This window comes from Trachurus japonicus, chromosome 10, assembly GCF_045865225.1.
Source record: "Trachurus japonicus isolate A0001 chromosome 10, Traja_1.0".
NCBI classification, from domain to species: Eukaryota; Metazoa; Chordata; class Actinopteri; order Carangiformes; family Carangidae; genus Trachurus; species Trachurus japonicus.
This window is the reverse complement of record NC_140916.1, coordinates 29,746,057-29,769,374: the sequence shown is the minus strand read 5'-3', so window position 1 is coordinate 29,769,374 and position 23,318 is coordinate 29,746,057. Positions and strand designations below refer to the sequence as shown.

The following is a 23,318-nucleotide window of genomic DNA, read 5'->3' as shown; positions in this document are numbered from 1 at the left end:
GCGCCGGCCGCTGATTGGCTCGGGATGGAACGAGTGAAGCTGGAGAAGAGAGTAGCAGGGCAGAACCGACTCATCGTCCGGACAAGCAGTCAGTCCGGAGACCTCAGGATGGCGCAGCGCCCGCACCCATGGAGGAGTGAGTACACTAGTCAGTCATTATAAAAGAAAAAACAAATGGGAGATTGTAGAGCAGAAAGACGTGGCAACGGTTGGAAACGGGCTAACTTGTGGTTAACGGCTTACCGTTGCTCCGCTTGGTTACGCAAACGACTAACGGTCACTCGGCTGCAGTAACTGTAGGAGCTACAAACACCTAAGTTAGCCGTCTTTAACCAAAGCTGCATCTTTAACCCGCATTATTGATAGCACGAGGTCAACCGAGGCCTTTTACCCGATTTTGGAGCGGTCTATTATCCGAGTAATCAGCCAGGAGTCTCATACATGCGTGCCTTTCTTTTATATCGCAGGCCGTGGTATTAAGAAAACAGTTTGAGTGAGTGGCCCTGTGCTAATCGATGTAAGTGGAGACACGGCAGCAAAACATACATTATTAACGACGAGCAGGTGCCACGCAGAAGTTAAACAGAAAATGCGCATCATCTTAAAAAAAAAAGAAAAGAAAAGAGAAAAAAAAATGCTGAAATGCTTGGCTTGTTCCTTCACGACTCTGTAACAGCTGTGTATTATTCATCGACGATACTGTTTTACTGCGCTGCGTTTGTGCCGAGACCACTGAGAAATAACGGTAACGTTATGTTGTCTCGTGAAACCCCCCAAAACGACATTGAAAGCTAGCTTCAAAACCCATAGGCGGTGGTGAACATAAACTGATCCACTGGCTTTAATCAGGTTATTGAACTGCACTGAGTAGTCTGGTGTTGTGTAACACACGTTTAACTACAAATAACGTTACAACAGGGTGCTGTTTATGTTGTGGGTGAGGACCGGGGGCCGCTGGTAAAACAGCTTGATCACATGATGTCTGAGCTAACTACTTAAAACACATTAATAAGTCGTCACATGATTTATTTTATTGCACAGTGTAATGAGGGGATGTATTCGAAATACCTCAGTGTAATGCACTCAGACCTCAGTGCTGATGCACTTGATGTAAAAAGGCAGTTGCATTTAGCACCACCTCAACCGGGTACAGCATTAGGAGGCAGCATGCTTCAAGTTAGTAACTAATGCATGTGCACTATTGCTTGCTATTGTGAATACTCCTCAGCACTTTTCATAATAGTGCCCAGTACATTTTACTGTAATATATTTGATTTTACCAAAGTAAAAAGTCTAAATGAAATGACATAAATACAATGTTTTTATTGAGTGGGTTTTGCATAACTATTTTTAAGCCTCTGACTACATTTTTCCTGCCTAACTGCATCCCTATGATGCTGTGAAGTTATTAATTTATGACACGACAGATGTTACCCATCAATGGGGGCTTTGTTTGTGGTATCTCAAAATACACTACAAAGTTATCCACAGGAGTACAGCAGTTCTATTGTGCCATCGTTCATTGAAAATGATCATCAGACTGTTGATGTGTGTCCAGGACAAGACTCCTGAGAGCCAGAGGGCTTCAGGCTGCAGCAGACAAACCACAAGAGTGTCCACAGCCCAGTGTGAATGAGAACAACATGAGGCTTCCTTTTCGCTGGACGCCACACAGGTAGCATCAACACAACACAACACAATGACTCTGGCTGTTCTCTGTGAACCACAGTGTTTCAATAGACACAGCTGAATTGCTCAAGGTGTCCTTGAGGTCTTAAAGGAGAACACGAGTCATTTACCACAAAGCTTATGCCAGGGTTTTTTTTTTTTGTGAAACTAACTTGAAGTGAACAAAGACACATCAAACTAAGTTTTTAAAGGAACATTTCCTAGCTGCTGTTCCTTCCTGTTGGCAGCAACAGTATAAAACTGAGACTTGGACCACACCCATCATAGAATTCAGCTTTCATCTTGATCTCAACTACTTGTATGCACTTAACTAGTTCCATCTTTCACAGTTGCAGTGTTTCTACTGCACACCTGTGACTGTGCTAGTTTATGCTTATGTAGTCTCGAGGTCAACATTGTGCAGTGATCACACACACAACACACAGGCTCAAATGGTGAAAACAATACTTGCTATGGCTGGTACATGGGTGGCACAATAAAAATGTGCTCGTTCCGCACTGTGTCAAACCAGTTTACTACACTTGTCAAAAATAAATTATGGTTAACAGAAAGAGGAACAACTGATAAAAGTCTGTTTTGATTTGTGTTGTCATCAATACTGTAAGATATTGTGATTTCAAGGTTGTTGGTCTCTAGGTCCAACCATCCCATTCTCATGAAAAGTGATATCTCGGCAACACCTTGAGGACAATTCTTTGAGATTGACCTAAATGTTTTTAGATTCATGTTTGAACTAACACAAATTATTCGGTATACCTTTAAAGCTTTTTGACGTTCTGCTTTTAATCAGCTGGATGTCCCTTCACTGTTGGGCCTCAGTACATGTGATCTGGAATTGACAAAGACACCTGCAGGTGACTGAATATGTATTAAATGTGAAATAGTTAATAAATAGGCTAACTAGTGTAATCAGCCTGATGTGGCTCTGGGCTTGACTTTCTGACTGGCCTGCACTCAAATGCATGAATTTTCTCTGAGCAAAATACAGTATGTTTCACAGGTCACTCAAACAGGGCAGAATTTGCTCCAAAGGCTTTTGTTCACTCGTGGAGGCAGGATGTGGATGTCTTGCATTTGCTCTAACAATCAACCGATTGTTTCTCACACACCCACACACCAGTCCCAGTGCTTACACGTCTTCAGGTCATGTTTTTTAAATGCCTACTTAGTGCTGGATCAGGAATGTTACTTGGAGAAATAGAATACTAGACCGAGTGGTAATAGCACAGCAGCCCTGGTGGGTTTTTATGGTCCTGACCTACAGTTTAGATTACATTAGTGTAACCCACTTTAAAGGAATAGTTCACCAAACAATTAGAATCAATCATTATTGACTCACCCCCATGCTGATGAATACTCTGGAGTAGTTTTTTATTCCTCAAAGTGCATCTGAAGACCCGGGAGGGGGGTTCATAGTCCAACGAAATCCTTATATGAGAGTCAATAGCGCCCAACACAAAAAAGTCTATAAAACTACACACAAACCTTGTAATATTCCTTCTTACTGCAATCCAAGTGTCCTGATATAGTCCAGAGTTTATTCGAAACAACATAATTTAGGACATTTTTATAGCCTTAACAGTCCTGTATTGAATGCCTGGGGCGCAATACAGGACTGTTTAGGCTGTAAAAATGTCCTAAATGATGTTGTTTTGAGTAAACTCTGGACTATATTCCTTCGGGACACTTGGATTCAGGCGCTATTGACTCTCATATAAGGATTTCGTTGGACTACGAACCTCTCTTCTGGGGCCAGACACTTTGAGGAATAAAAAACATCAGCATGAGGGTGAGTCAATAATGGCTGAATTTCATTTTTTGGTAAACTATTCCTTTAAACCGTTTCCTGAGTAACTAAAAAAAAAAGTCTAAAAGCTAGCAACCCCATTCACAGCTCATAGTATCGCAAGATGCTATCTCCTGACAAAGTGAGTGTACAGTAAGGTTGTGTGTTCTTTCTTCACTTTACCACCATTTTCTGAATCATGTCCACAAGCACGTGCTCTGCAGTTTTGACTCTACGCAGCTTTTGGGAGCCAGCTATAGGCCAATGTTTTATCAGGCAAAGATGACAGATTTAATCAATGTTTTATCAGGAAATGATGACCGATTTAATCAAGTGCAATGCAAATCAGGTAACGCTCGTATGCAAGTTAGATAACAGTTTGCTATCTCTGCGCAGTCAGGCACTGTGGTTTGTCAGCCACATCTCGAGCTTTAGTGGTTCAGGGTTAGTGTCTGTTTATGACTACACTCTGTTTAGAGAGTGTTGCTGTGAACTCGATTCACGTGTCATAGCCATTCATGGTGTACATACACGTGTTTATTATATTCCTTCTGTTATTTTAGCCTAGGTTAAATGACCTAATTTGGAGTGTGTTCAGTGTGAAAACCTTTTTATTTTGTTTTTAATGCCAAACGAACATACTGTGCATGCTTGGCTTCTCACATCCGGTCACCACACTTAGTTGCGAAATCTTTTAGTATGATGGACCAAGTGTTTCTTCTTTGTCTTACCATCTTTTCATTTTATTATAAGTGCTTTCAGTTCAAACTAATTTGTACATGTGTGGTGTTTATGTGCAGCCTGTTTAGGAGCTTTCGTTTTGAAAATATACATAATTTGTCCTTTAGAGACTATTCATGTCCAGCAGCTCATGATAACAATAGTTAATTTGATAATAAACAAGAGCTGTGTTTACATGCGCAACATTTCTTAATCAGATTAAAAATTTGAGGGATGGGAAAATCCGAATCCACTGTTTACATGGCTGGACAGAGCTTTGATAAAGATGTGGTCCAGGCTACCTTTAGAGGCACCAATATCTGGTGCAAAGAGATAACCGTACCAACAGATGTTGGGTGGCAGCGTTGCCAGAAGGCAAATGTAGGAAACAAACTTGCCTGTCTGTGCCATATACCCATGGGGCAAAGCAAAAAAACAGACACGGAGCGTTGGAATGGGTGTGTCGCGGTTCTGCCATTTCATCGGCGACACAGGTTTGTGTCTTAGAGTGTCGCAGTAGTCCTACGGGCACTCACGGCTTTGTAGCGTCAGAATGGATTTACAGCACTACATCAGCGGCCCCACCTCTCAGTTGCGTCGTCCGTTTTTTCAGGGAGACAAATAAAATAAAATGTTTGGTCCATCCAATCCTGAAAGGAATTGCTGCGGAATAATTATGATCACCATAAACAGTTTTATTTTAGGATGTCAGTGGTCCAGTTTGGTAGATTATTAGCTCTCCTGGAACCACACATTAACCAGACGACGACCAATTTCCATGATCCTGAACAGCAGGGCCGGACTGGGAGACTTTTTCAGGCCAGGAGTCAGTCATGTAACCATGTAACCAGGCCACCCTGGCCTTGCCCACACGCGCACGTTCACGCCCACACCTACATGCATTGGCACGCATGTACACGCACATGCACGCACGAACACACACACACACACACAGTGCATTCCAAATAGAAGTTCAAATATGGGACCTATGTACAAACTAAGTTAGGAATATACAGTAACTTTTGTGTTTGGGGCCGGGCTGGTAAATACAGTAACACAACAATCCTCAGCAAAATCCACTAACACACTTACTAGAAGAGAATAAAGGTTTAACGCAGTGCCAAGGTTACATAAAAGTCCTATCACGTGGAATGTCAACTGCCTCTTTGGCATATATTTTTATAGCGTTATATAACCTAATAAACAAAGACAACAAAGTCCAAATCAAACAATTAATCAGCTATGAGGGGACAGCCTTTGAATACATGTTCACAGAACATGCACGCACTGATAGACGCAATGTATAATACAGTCCGAGAGTATAGTTCCTAATAAGCAATCACATAATATTGACTCATATTCTAATATAGGGCTGGGATACATAACAGCAAGTCAGCAACAGACAGCAAAATGCTTAATAGAATGGCAGCTACTACCGTATTACAAATGAGAGCCATTTATGTCAAATGGCAGTGCCTGTCGGTGTTATGTCTGCAACTTGCATGTTGTTGCTCTAGAAATGATTCTGTACCTTCTGCCAACTTCTCTGCACTGGCTTCTCCTGAAGTACCAGCAGGACTCATGTCATCACCATCACCACCTTTGAATAGCAAACATATGCTTCCAGTGTTTTTCCATACACTATAGTACAACAAGATAGTACAGTAAGATAGTGTAGCCTATGTCTCACTTCATTTGCCCTTGTATTCATATAGGTAATAATGGAATGATAACAGTAAATAAAAAAGTGGCTTGTTTAATTTAATGGCCAGGGCCTATAGCCTACTGTGTAAAAGGTGTACAGCCTCAAGGACCCAGGTCCCTGGACCTCAAAGCCTTCTGACAAGAACCAGTGTTTTTTTGTTGTTGTTGTTGTTGTTTTCTTGTTTTTTTTAGATAACTTACTTGCAGAGGTATCTTGGCTGGGGGGGGGGCGGGGCTGAATAAATTTGTCAACTTAAGGCATTTGGCCGCATCCTCTTCCAGCGCCTTTCTTTTTCTCTCTCTCTCCCTCTCGGCACCGCCTTTTCTTTTCTTTTTACCCGGGTTGGGGTCCATCATGGTTTAATAGTCGAAGCCTCGACTCTCCCTCTCTGCTCGGCGCTCGCTACACACACACCGCGACTGCAGCAAGTACCAGACACACCACACACACCCCCCTTCCTCCGCACGCTGTCTGTGTGGTTGATACGGACTGTTGGGGCGGGTGTTAATCAAAACAAACCAATCGCCTTTTCGGACAAAAAAAAAAACGACTCGGTGTGCAAGGGCCTAACAAAATGTCAAATTATCGTACATTTGGCCCTTTTTTTTAGAGTGATGTGCACACGATGGTGACATGATGGTGAAAGAGCATTAGCTGCCAGCCACTTGTCCTCTGTGAGAGATGCTTTGGTTGGTGATTGTGTAATCTTCTATATCTTATTTATCTTATCATTTACTCGCTCATTCTTTTCCTTGGGAATAGCGACGCCACGGTGGTTCTGGTTGAATGGAACTGTGCTGGGCAGGTGATAGTTGGTCTATGTTTATATTGTCTGTGCTTTGAAAGGCATATACAGGGTAAGCTTTATTTCCTTGTTTGCTGAATCTTTTGTGACATTGGACATGTTAAGTTAAATTAAATTAAATTAAATTATTTATTATTTCACTTTTCAAGTGCAGTGATTTTATGTTGTACCGTTACTTTTTCATACATCTTAACAATTCTGTGATGATACTGATTTCTGTTGTAATTTTGCAAGTGGCAAGTGGCCCTTGGCTTCTGCTAAAAGAAAATTAACCTTTTGTCTTTTGTTTGCTTCATTTCGCTTGTATTTCTTCAGCCCATCACTGTTTGGCTGTACTCACAGGTTCAGTAGATTCAGTCAATTAAATGAGGAACTTCAAGCATGCACCAAATTTGAGACACATCCTTAAAGGGATAGTTCAACATTTTGGCAAATTGGCCCATTGCCTTAATCCCAATCGTTTTAGCAGTAGGTTTGTTACCTTTAATTGTCAGTGCAAGCTATTTTTAGAACGGCAGAGCAAGCTGCTCAGAGCTACGTTACGGAGGCTAATGAGATTTCTTGGTTTCACTCCCCCCCACGCTTTGAAATAATAACGCAACGTTACGAGACGGAGTTGTTTTTGAGGCAAATGCAGAGACTACTTGCCGAAAAACTGCCCCCGACAGGAGCACGCATCAGCTGTTTTGCATAAATTTACCTCGAAAACAACTCTGTTTGGTAATGTTCTGTTATTATCTCATAGTGTGGTGAATGTGCAGGTCACAACCAGAGCCTTTTTGGAGTTGTTGGATTGTGTATTTGATGAGGGAAACCAAGAAATCCCATTAGCCTCCGTAGCGTAGCTCTGAGCAGCTTACGGCTCTGCTCCGCTGTTCTAAAAATAGCTTGCACTAAAGGTAACGAACCTACTCCTAAAACTATAGGGATTATGGCAATGGGCCAATTTGCCAAAATGTTGAACTATCCCTTTAAAGGTCTTTTTATGATTTAGTTATGTCTTTGGGGTTGAAGTTGTGAGGTATTAATTCAACATTTTCCTAAAAAACATAAATTACTGCACTGGTTTAGAGTTTGGACAGAATCATATATCTGTACAATAGGGCTGTCAAAATTGCTCCAAAATGACGTTCGAATATTCGTTCTAAAAATAACACATAATTCGAATATATTCGAATATCTAATTGCGCATTATGCCAACAGAAGGACAAACTAGTACTACTTGTATAGGCTTTTTTTTTTTTTCAATTTTAACATCTTTGACAATGGGACATTACAAAATGAACTGGCTCGCGGCTCTCCCGCCCCCCCGCCCCTAACTTGTGTGAGCAATTAAAGGTCCCGACTCTTGTCCGTATAGACAGGCTTCATTCAGTGACTGAAGCGGCGCCGATTCCGTGGGCGCTCCGGTGCACGAGCACCCTGACCAGGTTGAGCACCCACTGGGGAGGGGGCATTTCTCCGTGCCGCCTCGGCCCCTCAGCTGTGTGTCTGTGGGTAGCTCGTGTGTGCGTAGCCTATGTGAATGTGTGTATTATCCCTCGCGCGCTCTGTTAAAATGAATAAACACAAATCGCCGCGCGAGCCTGGTGAGGTACGCGCTCTGGCGCATCTGACACAATCGGTGAACGGTGCCGAAAGGAAACTGCTCCGCTCCGCGGCTATTTCGCGTCCGACGTCTATGTTAAAGCAGAAGTAAGCGATATTTTTGTGTTAATATAAGTCTTAAATAGTTATATCTTCCGACAGCAATTACTTACATAGAGTGTTTGGACTGAAACACGGGTCTCTCAGTCACTCTGCTCTGAGCCGAGGAGAAAACTTTTCTTGTATCCTACAATTTTTATCCAATGAGGAGAGAGAACGGCATGAAGGGCTGTGTGTGCAGGGATGAGGACCAATAGATCCATGACGAGGGCGGGGGCTGCTAACTCTGTCGGCTGACAAGAAGTTATGGTGCGTTCAGGGCAGCCCGTAACTCGTGTTTTTCCGACCTGTGAAGTCGTACCAGTTCGATCTGGTGCGAGTTCGCGGGTCGGAAGTTACGAGTGGCCGTTATAGTGACTTTCACAGGTGAAACAGGTCGGAGAAACGCGAGTTGCGGGTTGCCTGGAACGCTACAAAGTCGTAAGTCGTGACTTGAAGCTGTAACTTCCGGTTTCAAAAGCCGGCCTGGAACGCAGCATTAGCCAAAACGACCGGATCGCTTACTTCTGCTTTAAGCACACGCTTCTATTGATATTGTAGCGTCCGACCCGACGTAACTACAACAACATAACACAAACTTATCTGACAGCTCTCACTTCTTCCTCTGCTCCTCCTCACTCACTCACCGACACACACACAGAAACACACACGCGCACACACACACACACAGACAGGACTCTGTCTTCCTCACACTCACCCCAGCCCCGTTTCTCATCCAACCATACGCTACCTGCCCGTACACATTCACAGTCAGTCAGTCACAGAACTTAAACATCATAACAACAACATTACTGCGGGGTCGCTACAATATTTTCAGTTGTGCAGTCGGCTATTATAAATAATGAGCGATGAGCCCGGCCATCATACAGTGCGCCCGCTGTTTTATTTAGGCCTTTTTTTTCGTTTTTCGTTTTTTTCCCCACTCTTTATTTAATATTCGAATATTAATTTTCACATTCGAATCTCGGGGTTTTTTTTAATATTCGAATATATTCGAATTTAGAATATTCGTTGACAGCCCTACTGTACAAGCACACATACCACCAGAGGTTGTGTTTTTTCTTTTTTCTTTTTTTTTTTTTTGCAGTCCTAGGTTTCTATCTGCATAGACTGTCAGAGCCTCTGAACAGTCTGTTTCATGAACAAGACTGTTCAACCGCAGCGTAGGTGGAAGGAGGTCATGAGCGGTGAACTGCTCAGTGCTGATTTTATCTGACCCGTCCTCTACACAGGACACAGTGTATTTCATGCCACGCTTTTAATTCAACAACTGAAGTGGGCGCATGCACACAGTGCCGCCAGCCCCAAGCATATACTTAGCCTGATAGACAAGAGCAGTCATAGCCAGATCCAGTAGCCTATACTTACGGTGTGTCAGGCTGTACTTTCGGACACTGCCAAGCTGTTATTAACATTAGATAAATGTTAGGGCTTTGAAAGTCAGCACACTACTTCACAGCTGAGTCTCCAAACATTAAAATGAGCTATGAGGAAATCTCTACCCAATTTTTTGAAGAGGCTGTCAGCTACGATAGATAGAATTGATAATATCTTACAATTTGTCTCATTGTTGGACGGCTGGCCCATCATGTTCTCACCTGAGATAAAACGCTGCACAGTGGCCTCCTGTGTCCCTGCAGTCGCAGACAGCTGGGAAACTGCATGTCTGAAACCAGCAAGCATCACTGTGGCACTGTGAGTCAGTGGCTGTTTGAAAAGTTATGCACTGCTAAAATATTCTGTGAATAGCCTGAATTTATTTTCACATTCAATATGTTCTGCACACTTGTATTTGTTGCGTTTGGAAAGCTGTTTGTTGATTTCTCCTTTTGAGATTGACATCAAGTTGTTTTAACAAGTAAACATGAGAATTAGGGGTGGGAATTCATAAGAATTTAGCGGAGGAGACTCAAATGTGTTGAGTGGAATTGTGGGGATTGTGGAGCCGCTGTGTTCAGCACCAATTTCCGTAAAGACAATAAAAGGTCTTTTAAGTTTTTTTAAGTTTTAAGATTCTGATTCCATTGTCAACATTGCTTATCGATCCGATCCTTTATCGATTCTCTTATCAATTCTCATTGGGTGAGGTAATGGGTTTGTCTGCATTAATGGCTCTAACATTAAAAAAGTACACAGGAAACACACACACACTACAGGTGTGTGTAGTGGGGTGCATGGCGTCTGTCCGACTTCCTATTTCTCTAACTTAAGTATGCCCGGTGTTCCAACTCCCAGTAATTACGACAGTGTATTAGACCGACTAATCCGGCCCAGAAGCAGCCGCGCAGTGGCCCGGTGTCAGTGTGTGATTTGGACCAAAAATGCAGATGGACTTCAGAAGGCAGAAACAATGATTTATTGACCGGAAAGAAGGGAAGATGGTAGGGAGAGGAGCTGAGTGTGGACGGAGGCAAGTGAGGCTGATCTGTGACGTGGGGTGGGGAACGGCAGATGGCCAGAGTCGGAGGGAGATGCAGGTGCAGGTGCAGGTGCGGATCCCGGGAGGCAGCGAGCAGGCAGGTTTTCTGAGTGAGACCCGAACACAGCATGTGTTGTTGGGTTCAGAAACAAAAAAAGATTATTGGAATCGTTAAGCAGACACGCACACACCAATGAATTGATCCAAGTTAGAACCGGTTCTGAAGAGGAACCAGTTCTCAATTGCCACGCCTAATGAGAATAGGCAGACATGCTTTTCATTTGAATCCTGGCTGTAACATGCGAAGCTGTTTCAGTATTTCAGAGTCATTTAACACTTCCACAGTTTGCCCTCCAACATTGATCTCTGATCAGTATTTATCTGTTTATATCTGAGTGCATGCTGCGTTCAGAAACAGGACAGGACAGTATATCTGTCTGTGTGACATAAAAACACGAGAGAGCTGAAAACTTTGAATAAGAGCAGTTTAAAATCACATAGAAAAAGGTGCTGATGCAAACAGATGTCCTTGATAAGAATGTGGTGAATCCGTGTAAACATGTCAGTACTGGTTCAGTTTTTGTCCCTGTCAGAGTTGGATTTAATCAAACTTCCCACAGTCATCATCAGGCTGAGAATGCAGTCTGCCATAATGTCACCCAGGTAGGGCTGGGCAGCATGTTGCCTTTCAAACAATGATGAGGAAGTAGTGTTCAGTATCGCATACTGCATTATATACAATACAGGGATGGGGCCGATCCGATCCAGTATCGGTATTGGGTTCCCTTCCCCGGATCAGTGAGCTATGTGCTTAACGTTGTCTGCTGAAATAACTCCACAAGCGATTCTTGCCGGCTAGTCTGCTCTGTGATAAACCAGTCACATACAACCTCTCTGGTAATCCCTCAGGTTTGACAGCTGACGTCAGTACCGGTTAGGATTTCTTCAGCGCGCTTCTACGTCGGTTTGTAATTATAGTCATTAGAGTTTCTGCTAAACTTGATTCATAACAGATGCTTTTGTTTTGACCAGATAGCGCCAAATGATTTTATTAACGTAAATAAAGATCTGACAAAACAGCGACTGCTTGATCAGTAGAACAACATTTCTCTCTCTCACACTCCATCCAACATTATGCTTAACTTTGTGTGGAAATCAAGAAAAAAGAATGTGAAGTAAAAGAAAGGCACTATTTGATCACAAAAAACCTAAAAATTAAAAAAAAAAAAAGAAAGTTGAGTATTAAATTAAAACTCATTCTTCTACTTCATAGTTGCTGATTGCATGTGTGTATTCATTGATGCACATGCATATCCATGTTCTGTGTTTATAAAAATTGTTGTTTTGTAAATACCGTAGATGACCAAATAATCGCCCGCGTGCAAATACGCGCCTGTGCTCTAATAGCCGCCGGGGTCCGAGCCCATTTGGCATAATAAACGCCGGTTCAAATAAACGCCCGGGCGATTAAGTGTTTACCATAGTCTTGCACAGAAAACAAAAGTTTTTTTTAACAGCACTTCACCGGCTCTCACCTCTTCTGTCAGTCAGCCCCTCCTCTCGCTCTCTCTCCCGCATGCAGGCGCACACACACACACACACAGACACACAAACACAGGCGCGCTAGACTGAGGGATATAGGGATATAGATAAATGCGCTAATGTACAGTGTTGAAATTACCGCGATCGACCCCCCCCTTCCGTTATCATTCATAACACTGCTCTGATCAGCTCCCTGTGTCGCGGTAACACAGACAAACTGTCTTTTTATTTAATGTCTGATGTCAATAAAGATGCGTCGGGGAAAAAAGTAGTTTTGTTCCAGTGTTCCTATGTTGAAATCCTTGTTCTTTGCATGATGGTTTGGTGCTGCTCATTGCAAAAATAAATTGTAGCCTGTTGCAAATACGCGCCTGGTTCTTATAAACGCCCGGGGTCCAAGTCGATTTAGCATATTAAACGCCCGGGCTAATAAATGGTCATCTACGGTAACAATAAATATAGCAACTTCTGATCAATCCATATCAATTTCAAGCTTAAAACCCGCACCCTCTGAGACGGATACAGATCATTTATATGGTTGAACAGATACAGATAATGGTGTACTCGCTCATCTCGACAGAGAATAGTATCGACCAAATCCAGGTATCTGGATCGGATCGAAAGGGAAAAAATGTGGAAATGTGCATCTTTTATAAAACCTAAAAATATCTATCTATCTAGTTTGTCCATCCATCAGTCCTTTAATTTATTATTGACTGTTTATTGGATTTAATTTTTCACTTACATGTTGCATCTGTAAAATTTCAACCAGCATTGCATTTCATTTTGACCACTATCTGTTTTGGTGGCGGTGCGTAAAGCCAGATGCTCTAGCATACGACTGAGTGCAGAAAACACCGACATGTGGTTTTTGGTCCATGTAGGGATTTCTTATCCTTTACTTCAGTGTCTACTTTATAATTTTTAAAGCTGCTATTAAAGCACAATGAATGAATCATTAAATCATCTCTCCCCTCTCTCCATCTTGCTCTGTGTGTGTGTGTGCATGTGTGTGTCTTCAGGCGTGTGTTTGTTGCGACTGTGGTTTTAGGTTTGCTGGTCTTAGTCATGGTCTCCCTACCGCTGAGTGAAACGGGGGCAAACAAACCTCTACAGTGGCATGTCAACCCTGCACATAAAAAGGTGAGACACACCGAGGGGCTTCCTCATATCCTGTAATTGCAAAGCTATAGGGTGGATAGTCTAAAGTATCATTTTAACATTAAAATAGAGGAAAAGAAAACAGGACGGACAACTGTAAACGGAGCTGGAGAAAGTGAGTGACCTGAGTCACTGCCAACATAAATGTTTGAGCTGGATCGTTGGCGTGGGGCCAATGATTTGTGCCACTTCCTCTCAATGTGTTCATTAAGGCACTTGTTTAGGTTCCAGGTCTCCTGCTCATTGTTGTCTTATGCTACACCCATACTGTACACCCAAGAATGTTTTTTTTTTTTTCTTCTTTATTTTTTAACTCTTTTTTTTCTGGCTCTTTATGCCTGTTACTGTGACAGGACACCCAGACAGACACAGGAAATGAAGGCAGGGGAAGAAGGAGGGGGTTAGATACTTTAGCAGTCACACATTGGCCACAGACTAGCCGTTGTACACAAGAAGCAGATTGTCAGCTCGGCAGTGGCAAAATAAACCCAGCAAAGTGCTGCAGTGTTGAGATGCAGAACGAACTGTACAACAACTGCAGCAAGAAATCAGCAAAACCTTTGATCCATTATCTGCTAGTTACTACAATTACATAACATAATGTTGTAGTTAATAATAATAATACATTTTATTTTTAAAGCGCTTTTCATAAGATAATCTCAAAGTGCTACAGAAACCAGAAACAAAATAACAAAACACTGAGAGCAATAAAACATTAAAATCAACAACAAATAGTAATAAGTAATAAAAACAGCTAAGCTAAGAGTTTTTTAAAAAAACAATTTTTTTTTACATGTAATACCACTGGTAGTCGAGAACCAATCAGGGAACGCAGGGGTAGACAATAAGGGAAATTTGCCACAGGCCCTCTGGGCCAGTGGCTTTTGAAGATCACTGGCCCCACCATTCTAACCACTGGCCCAGGACAATAGGTATCGATCCCCATATTAACGAAAAACAACATATCCCAGCCAATTCCTGCGGTCTCGCCATCGAGGCTGGAACTTTCTGATACCATTACTAGTCAATTTCCAACATTCTTGATACTTATTCAATACCACGATCTTGTAGTTTCTTGAGATTTTGGGGGATTATTTTGTTATATGTATTTTAGTGATTATGTATGAGTTGGTATATTTGTGTTTAATTTTTGTATGTTGTTATTTATTTGAGTCTGAGGATTTATATCCTGTATCAGATATTTTTCATTCAATTTCATTAAAGAAGGTCAAAAAAAGTGCTTTTAAATTCATCAGGCTACTTTATTTAAATAAATAACTGTTTCACATATTTAGCCTCCACTGTGGTTTAACAATGGAGTAAAAACAGAGTTAAAATGGTAAATATGCCTCAACACAAACATGAAGTTATGTAGTCATTACTTTTATCCTCCAAGTAGTTCAGTGATATAACTGTTGTTCTCATTCATTCACGTTTAGGCTGTTTCCACAGATTGATGCAAAACTGACTCATTGTTTCATTTTCAGCTCAGTTTTGCGTTTACACACGTTTTTTTGTTGTTGTTATTATGGTCTAAATGTCACGTGACGTGCCACCGCTGTGGCGCACACCGAACAGCTGGCGCCCCAGCGCGAGCTCTGGCCCGTGTGTAACGTTCGCGTCGGTCCCGACAGGACTCGACCCGACGCGCTGAGGAGGAGGGAAGTTTCATGGTTAAGAAAAAGGTTTTTATCGGTTCTTGTGACGACCTTCTATCAGCAGCAGTGAGTGAGCTGGAGCTGCAGCTGCAGCTGCTTGCAGGTGGTGCTGACGTGCCAGGGCACAGCGCTGGCTGCGCACAGAAAGTAGATGTCTCTGTCGTTGATCGGGTCGGGATCTCTTAGCACTAATTACCGAGACGATTTGACAGTTATCATTTCAAACCACAGGGATTTAATGTGAAATTAGATTTATTTATTTACTTGTTATATTTTTTTCAAGGCATTATTTTCACTGGCCCCACCGGGCCAGTGTTTGGAGCGTTCTGGTGGCCCTGACGGTTTGAAAAGTACGTCCGGGCCACCGGGCCATTTATATTGTCGACCCCTGGAACGCCTGTGGATATCTACCTCATTGTTTCCAAATGTCTCAGCTTTTGCTTATCCAGGCTACAACCCACTCCTGGAGTTTTCAAACTAACATTAGGAGATTAAGGAGAGAGGCTGGTTTGGAGCCCGGCTGACGAGAATAAAGACAAGCCAGAAATCGGCCAGACTCCTGCTCCTGAGTCATGATGAAGGCGACGCTCCGTCTTCCACTGATGGAGAGCACAGTGCCATGCAGCTATTATTTTTCGCTTAATGTGGCCATTGTAACAAAAAGAACATGATGCGCTAAGAAGTAAAGTAATCTAAATCTGATTGGTCAGCAGTACATGGCCACAAAGAAATCAGAGAGCAGAGAAGAAATAAGACCTGAACCTCAGTACAGGAAATCTGTGCAAACAACTATCTGCATATGCAAGCACACAGAGGCTGTTCAAGGTTGAGGGCAGAGTTTTAGGGTCAACGTTACGAAACCTGAAAGTGAAATCAATGAATCACGCCCTCTAATTGATACATATACAGTACACGCTATTGAATAAAGAGAGGATATAACTTCCATAAGTATGTAGGATATGGTGGCATGGCATCTCATCTCTTTATTTTGAATGAGATCATACACAGAATGACAGATGGCTTTGTGTGGTGTGGTTCGGGCCAGGCGGGTTTAGCAGACTACTAACAACTGAGTTGCACAGTGTAATACAGTGTAACAAAGGGACTGAAGTGAGCAGTTCCTATAATCAGAGCAGTGCTCCTCATGACAGCCCTCCAGGCTTTAATTACTCCATAAACTCAAATTATAGTAGCTGTGTAACATTGGACCCTGTTCCTTTGGCACAGTTGTCTGAATTTAATCAGTTTTTGCCTTGGGATGCTGACATTTTACCTGAAGTTCAAAGCATCACAGAGCAGCAATTGTGACTTTAAAAAAAAAAATCTTTGACAGAGATCGGTTTATTTACCCAGCAAACATGTGAAAAAAACCAAAAAGAATATTTGGTACATTCATTTTCTTTATCACTGCAAAAGAACAGATTAGCTTTTCAGCTTGACTTTAAACATATTATGTGGGCTTTCTAAATGTGAAGGGAATCCTGTTAAAGTAAACTCAACTTAAAGTTTATTACGCATTCAATAGCTACAGATGGTTTCAGAGTAGGTTATAAGCACATATTTACAAGATATTAAAGACCCATCTGGGGGCAACAATTAAACCACTCGTCACTCGACCATGTGAATTATAGTGAATGATTATTTTTAGGTGCTTTTATTTACATGTGCTCATGGCTGTTTCTCTTCTGACATGTAAAACTGATCGACTAAAGACGTTACTTTGTCGAACAGGTTTAGTTTGAGGTAGATGCTTTTCAAAGAATGTTCCACAAAGACTGCAGGTTTCACAATGTTCAGTATCTATAGAGATGTATCAGATATACTGTAGCCTATATCTGTTTGTCTAGACTACAGAAAATATTTTTTGACAGGGTTAATGGAGGTTTTATCAAGACCTAAATCTATATCTGTCTTTGTGGCTTGCAGCTGGTACATGAGCACGTGCTCAGAGCCCTGGAGAGCCCGTGCAATCCTGGAGGCGCGAGGCGGGGCTTCTCAGCACGACTCCCTGCTCACAGTAGTGTGGCACTGCCCTTCTTACGAAAGGATGTTCCACTTCCCGAGGACCTTTTCCTGTATCCACCACCATTTGGCTTCAGAGGGCTTCAAAGCAAAGTGGAGGATCTGCTAAAACTGGTGAATGCAGCTTCTCGCTCTGCTTCTGTCAATTCTAGTTAGTATTTGACAGTTGTGCACAGGCCAGGGTAGACAAATTTATAACAGCACATGGTAGGACATAATACTTTAAATACAGCACAGTGGTATACCACAACCATTGGTATAGCTATTGAACCTAAGGTCTGACACCTATAATTCAATTTAGTACAATTTAAAAACTCCATATTTATATAACGATGTATGAATTAGTGCTGAAAATTTGTATTTTCATATAATTTGGTCAACATTTCATGTGCATAAAGACATCGCAAAAGACTGACAGAAATGCAGTGAATCAGAAATGAGTCAAAAAATAAATTATTTATTTTTAATAACGTTACGAGGTGGAGTTGTTTTCGAGGCAAATGCAGAGACTGGTTGCTGAAAAACTGCCCCTAGCGGGAACACGCATCTGCGGTTTTGCATGAATTTACCTCGAAAACAACTCGACTGAGAGAGTAGTACAGGTATATTCCCATAGTTTCCCTTCCTCACCCTTTATTAAGATGAAATAAAAACTCATGCTGGATCAAGATCATAAATGCTCAGCACATTTGAGGGCTGTATATCTAATGTCTCTTATGTTTGGATTTCCCTGAAAAGCTGCCAGACTCTGACTTTACACCCGACGCAGAAAAGACATCTGATAAATGTCAGCGCTGTGTGGTGATGGGAAATGGAGGCATTCTCCGAGGCCTGGAGCTCGGCCCACTGATCGACCGCTTCGACACCATCATCAGGTTAGAATGCAATGACACAGCTGTCTTCATTCGGTTTACAAATATTGGTTTTTGACAGCGTTACATGTTATCATGAGGAACTAGGACACCTGGACAGGTATTAATTATTATCATCACTGACGCTTGTCCATCTTTTAGTTTACAGTCATTTTATTATTATAAATGTCTTTAAAATGAGTTAATCAATGCCTGTGTGTGTCCTCCCTCCTTCAGATTAAACAGTGGTCCGCTGGGAGAGTTCAGTATTGACGTCGGAAATCGGACCAGCATCCGGATGAGTTACCCAGAGGGCACACCGCTCCACTGGGTCGACACAGACCCACGCGCGCTGTTTGTCGCCGTGGTGTATAAAAGTGTAGACGTCAGCTGGACGTCTGCCATGATCAGCAAGCGTTCAGTGGTGAGTTAGTGATGATGGCGTGTGTCGGTTTTGTACCGATTTTACAAATATCCAATCATGGCGCAGTTTATTTAAATAAGACTTAATAATAGCTGAGTAGTGGTCCACCTGTTGTGCAGGAAGGAAAATACTTTCAACTGTGACAATGAAAGACGGATAAATAATCCATCCGTGGTGCCTGTTCACCACTGTTCAGTCCACCGTTAGAGATTTTATTGGATTTCCTTCATCTATGGTTTACACTGATGTCACGTTCTGGATTATCATGTGACATTACTCCTTCTCTAAATGACTCATGATGAGTTAGGTAGTGTTGGAGTTCTCTTGACCCATACTCGGACTCGGTGACAAGTCCACAGGAGCATGACAACATTCAGCAGCAGCCGGGGTTTATGGAGAAACACAAGCAAATATGACAAAGACCAAAGAATCAAAACGTACGAAACCCAAGAAAACCCCAAAGACCCCAGAAACCCACAGCTGGACTCAGAGGTCTATCTTTTCATAGCTTGATTAAAACAGGATACAGATAACGCCTTTTAGCAGCTGTTACGTGCTCTACGAGAACTCCAGTTGTTTTTCCCAAACACTTAATGATCTTGTTGTTCTACTGGGTTCGGTTTACCTGGCAACCATCTACTTCAACCAGACCAACCTCTTAGTACTTAGTTATCACACAGATCTAAGGAATCACACCTCTTACATGTTGGCTTCTTCATCCTACTGTTTGTCAATTCGTCATTGATCAGTGAGTGCAATCCTCGTCTGACCAAGATTCAAAAGCTTTGGAAGTAGCTCCGTAGCTATGACACAACTGTGCTTTGTGTTTCAGTCACTGTTGGACAGACTCTTCTTCTGGCAGAAGGTTCCACGTGAAATCCCTCTCGAGCCCCAGAACTTCAGACTTCTGAACCCTGGCGTCATTAGAGAGACTGCACTGGACCTGCTGAAATACCCCCCACCCAGACCACGCATCTGGGGCTGGGACAAGGTACTCAATCTGTTTGTTCAACGTGAAGAAGCCACTGATGAAGTAAACCGGCTCATCTTGTCTTCTATTTTTTGATGAGACCAATTTGATTCTCAAACTGTGGTAGTGGTAAACGAGCTCCCTCTAGTGGTACGGAAAAGAATCACTGAAATAAATTAAAAAATACATTTCAGAGATGCACTGAAAATTCGGCCACTGAATATTTTTGGCCAAAAATTGAACGTTTTTTGTACCTCACAAATGTATGCTCATTAGCTTAGAACTGTAGTTGGAGAATGCCACCCTACAAGCCCCTGGAGGGTTTTTTTGGCATTTCCCCTTCACATTGTCTTGGATTTTATGTTATATCTTTTTTAACTTTTTGATATGTAAAACAAACAAACCACTAGTTTAAATGAATGGAGTTGAATTTGTATTTCTAATTATGTCAGTTTGTAATAGAAAACTCACATTGTAGGTTTTTCAAAGCTCCATGTGCAGCAGTTGGGTTAATTTGCTGTGGTTTGCCCATAACATAGCATATTTGATATGGACTATGTCACATTCTCATCTACTTTACATGTAAATGGTAAATGGTAAATGGTCTGTATTTATATAGCGCTTTTACTATACCTGAACAATACCCAAAGCGCTTTACAGTACATCACATTCACCCATTCACACACACATTCACACACTGACGGCAGAAGCTGCCATGCAAGGCGCGAACCATGACCCATCAGGAGCCTTTACATGAAGAAGACTTGTGCTGACATTGAAATGTTATAGTGATGACAAGCTTGGCCACATGCATCTCTTTAAGTTAATGTGTGGTGGGCACAAATAAATCATGAAATCTAAATGTTGACAATTTCACATGTACCATAGCTGTGTCCACATGGGAAGCAGAGGGAATATATTAAGATCATGTCTGTGGCTCTAATACAGAAGATCTGTCTCTAAATGCTGTTCCCTGAGAATGACTTGAACAACAACATATTTAAACATTGTGCTCGGGGCAGGACACTGTTGTATTCCTTCTTTTTTCTTTTCTTTTTTTTTTAAACGATATTTACTTAAAGCAGAAGTAAGCGATCCGGTCGTTTTGGCTAATGCTGCGTTCCAGGCAGGCGTTTGAAACCGTAAATTACAGCTTCAAGTCACAACTTACGACTTTGTAGCGTTCCAGGCAACCCACTCGTGTTTTTCCGACCTGTTTTACCTGTGAAAGTGCACTATAACTAGTGCTGCACGATTTGATAAAAATGTGCGATTGCGATTATGGTGGAAAATATTGCGATTTGCGATTGCGATTACGATATTGTAAATTAATGCTGTAAGGAGTCTATTTGCTTGATTATCAAGCACAGCACAGGAAATAACCATATTTTAGGAGTGTATTTCTCAAATAATAAGTGTTTCCTTACAGTATCTTTGTATTAAATAAAAATAGGTAACTTTTTGTGCAGTTTCATAGTCTACTGCGATGCCATCATTTATTACAATGCCTTTCTCCTCCCTCCTCTCACAGCACACAGGTACACAGGTAACACAGAGACAGACAGACAGACACACACACACACGCACGCGCGCGCACACACAACGGAGGAGACGAGAGGAGACGGCAAATGAGTGTGGCTGTTACCGTAAAATAAAAATAAAAAATAAATAAAAAAGACAGTTAAAGAAAACCAAACACCGAAGCTTTCTGGTCGTTCGCCCCAACAGGCATATACCACCTCGTTTTTTAAACGCACTGCACATGTTGCGGAGGAAAACACAGTTCGCTCCGTGACGCTAAAGCCCCACACCTGCTGTAATCACGGGGAGACGGTCCTGCAGCACACGGAGCGCTGTCTGCCATCTGGGTAGTCACGTGATCAGACCTGCTGGTCACATGACTACTGACGGAGTCTGCTATGCTGCACACATTAGCGGCTCTGCTCCACACACGATAAAGTCCCGTTTACGCACATTTATGTACTTTAAATCGCCAATCGCACTCTTTCGTGTGATTACGTAATCGCATGGCGTGACATCGCGATTGCGATTGCGATTAGATTAATCGTGCAGCACTAACTATAACGGCCACTAGTAACTTCCGACCCGTGAACTCGTACCAGTACGTCTTTTTTTACAGTCTATGTACCAGATCGAACTGGTACGACTTCACAGGTCGGAAAAATACGAGTTGCCCTGAACGCAACGTAACAGTCCTCGTCCCTACGTCACCACATTCACGCGCATCCCTTGGCTGCACACACAGCCCTGCATGCCGTTCTCTCTCCTCATTGGATAAAAACTGTAGGATACGAGAAAAGTTTTCTCCTCGGCTCAGAGCAGGGCAGAGTGACTGAGAGACCCGTGTTTCGGTCCAAACACTCTATGTAAGTGATTGCTGTCGGAAGATATAACTATTTAAGACTTATATTAACACAAATATATCGCTTACTTATGCTTTAAAGCAGAAGTAAGCGATCCGGTCGTTTTGGCTAACTTCCTGTCAGCCGATGGAGTTAGCAAGGCAAGGCAAGGCATCTTTATTTATATAGTGCATTTATACCAAGGCAACTCAATGTGCTTTACATAAAGACAAAACATTAAAAAAAAGAAGCATAAGACAGAATAAAAACAAACAAAACACTAAAAACAGAGTTAAAAGCAAGAGCAAATAAAAGAAAATAGATAAAGCAAAGATAAAGCAGTCCCCGCCCTCGTCCCTACGTCACCACATTCACGCGCATCCCTTGGCTGCACACACAGAGAGGACCGCCCCTTTATGCCGTTCTCTCTCCTCATTGGATAAAGGTTGTAGGATACAAGGAAAGTTTTCTCCTCGGCTTACAGCAGAGCAGAGTGACTGACAGACCCGTGTTTCAGACCAAACACTCTATGTAAGTGATTGCTGTCGGAAGATATAACTATTTAAGACTTATATTAACACAAACATTCTGCTTACTTCTGCTTTAATGATTAAAGCTGACAGAGAAACAACTGTATTTATCAGTAATTGTAAAGTAAAGTATAAACCTAGGTATAGGAACATAGGAGGCTGAAATATTTTATCTAGGTAGTTAATGACAACAAGTACAGTGGTAAAACACAGGAAACAGCAAAAGAGATGTAGAAGAAGACTGATGGTTTTCTGTGGGGTAATATACAGAAACAATTCAGGCATTGGAAACTACAAATGGAAAAAAGCAGGAAACAGGAATTATGGCATGGCAGACTTATTGCAATAATGCTATGGCTCTTTGTTCCTGCAGAACGTGCCTACCCTGGGAGTCTCTGCACTGAACTTAGCCAGTCTGCTGTGTGACCAGGTGAGCCTGGCAGGCTTTGGCTACAACCTCTCCCAGCAGGGGACGCCATTGCACTACTACGACCATCTGCCCATGAGCGCCATGCTGCAGCAGAAAATGCACAACGTGGACAGAGAGACTGAACTCCTGAAAAGCCTCGTCAGAGAGGGAACCATCACTGACCTGACGGGGGGCATCCACTGTTCCTTCTGCCCCAGCTGACCTCACTCTGCTTCTTACCTTGTACAAACAAAGCACATCCTGTTGTGGAAAAGTAGAAGAACAATGACAAAACCAAAGGATTTACAAACATGAGAAGAAGGAAAAGAGAAGAAACAGAAACTTGCCATCGAGACTGATATCTGGACTAACATTTGTACTTTTGGTCACAGTGATTCTTAAAGAACAAAGGGTGTACATACAGTACTGCACATATCAAATGGCATAGATAGCTCTACAGGTTTATCCAGTATCAGCACTGCAGATGTGCAAATCTCCAATTATCCAATATGTCACAGGGATTTTAAACAGCAACAGTAATGGGCGGGAGATATCAC

The 23,318-nt window shown here is 42.2% G+C and overlaps 1 protein-coding gene across 1 annotated transcript; it reads left to right on the top strand.

Moving 5' to 3' along the window:
- The first annotated feature begins 29 nt into the window (after positions 1 to 29).
- On the top strand, positions 30 to 23,297 carry st3gal5 (ST3 beta-galactoside alpha-2,3-sialyltransferase 5). The gene is made up of 8 exons (XM_085788529.1): positions 30 to 136; positions 1,559 to 1,675; positions 13,396 to 13,516; positions 17,119 to 17,328; positions 17,953 to 18,089; positions 18,303 to 18,489; positions 19,322 to 19,480; positions 22,726 to 23,297. Exons 1-8 carry the CDS (start codon positions 129 to 131, stop codon positions 22,981 to 22,983), a joined length of 1,197 nt encoding a protein of 398 aa, XP_085644655.1. The 5' UTR covers positions 30 to 128; the 3' UTR covers positions 22,984 to 23,297.
- The last annotated feature ends 21 nt before the right edge of the window (positions 23,298 to 23,318 follow it).

Coding starts and splice junctions, on each gene's coding strand:
- st3gal5 (XM_085788529.1), top strand. Junction 17,329..17,952: donor TGGAGGATCTGCTAAAACTG/GTGAATGCAGCT, acceptor TTCCCTGAAAAG/CTGCCAGACTCTGACTTTAC. Junction 19,481..22,725: donor GCATCTGGGGCTGGGACAAG/GTACTCAATCTG, acceptor TTGTTCCTGCAG/AACGTGCCTACCCTGGGAGT.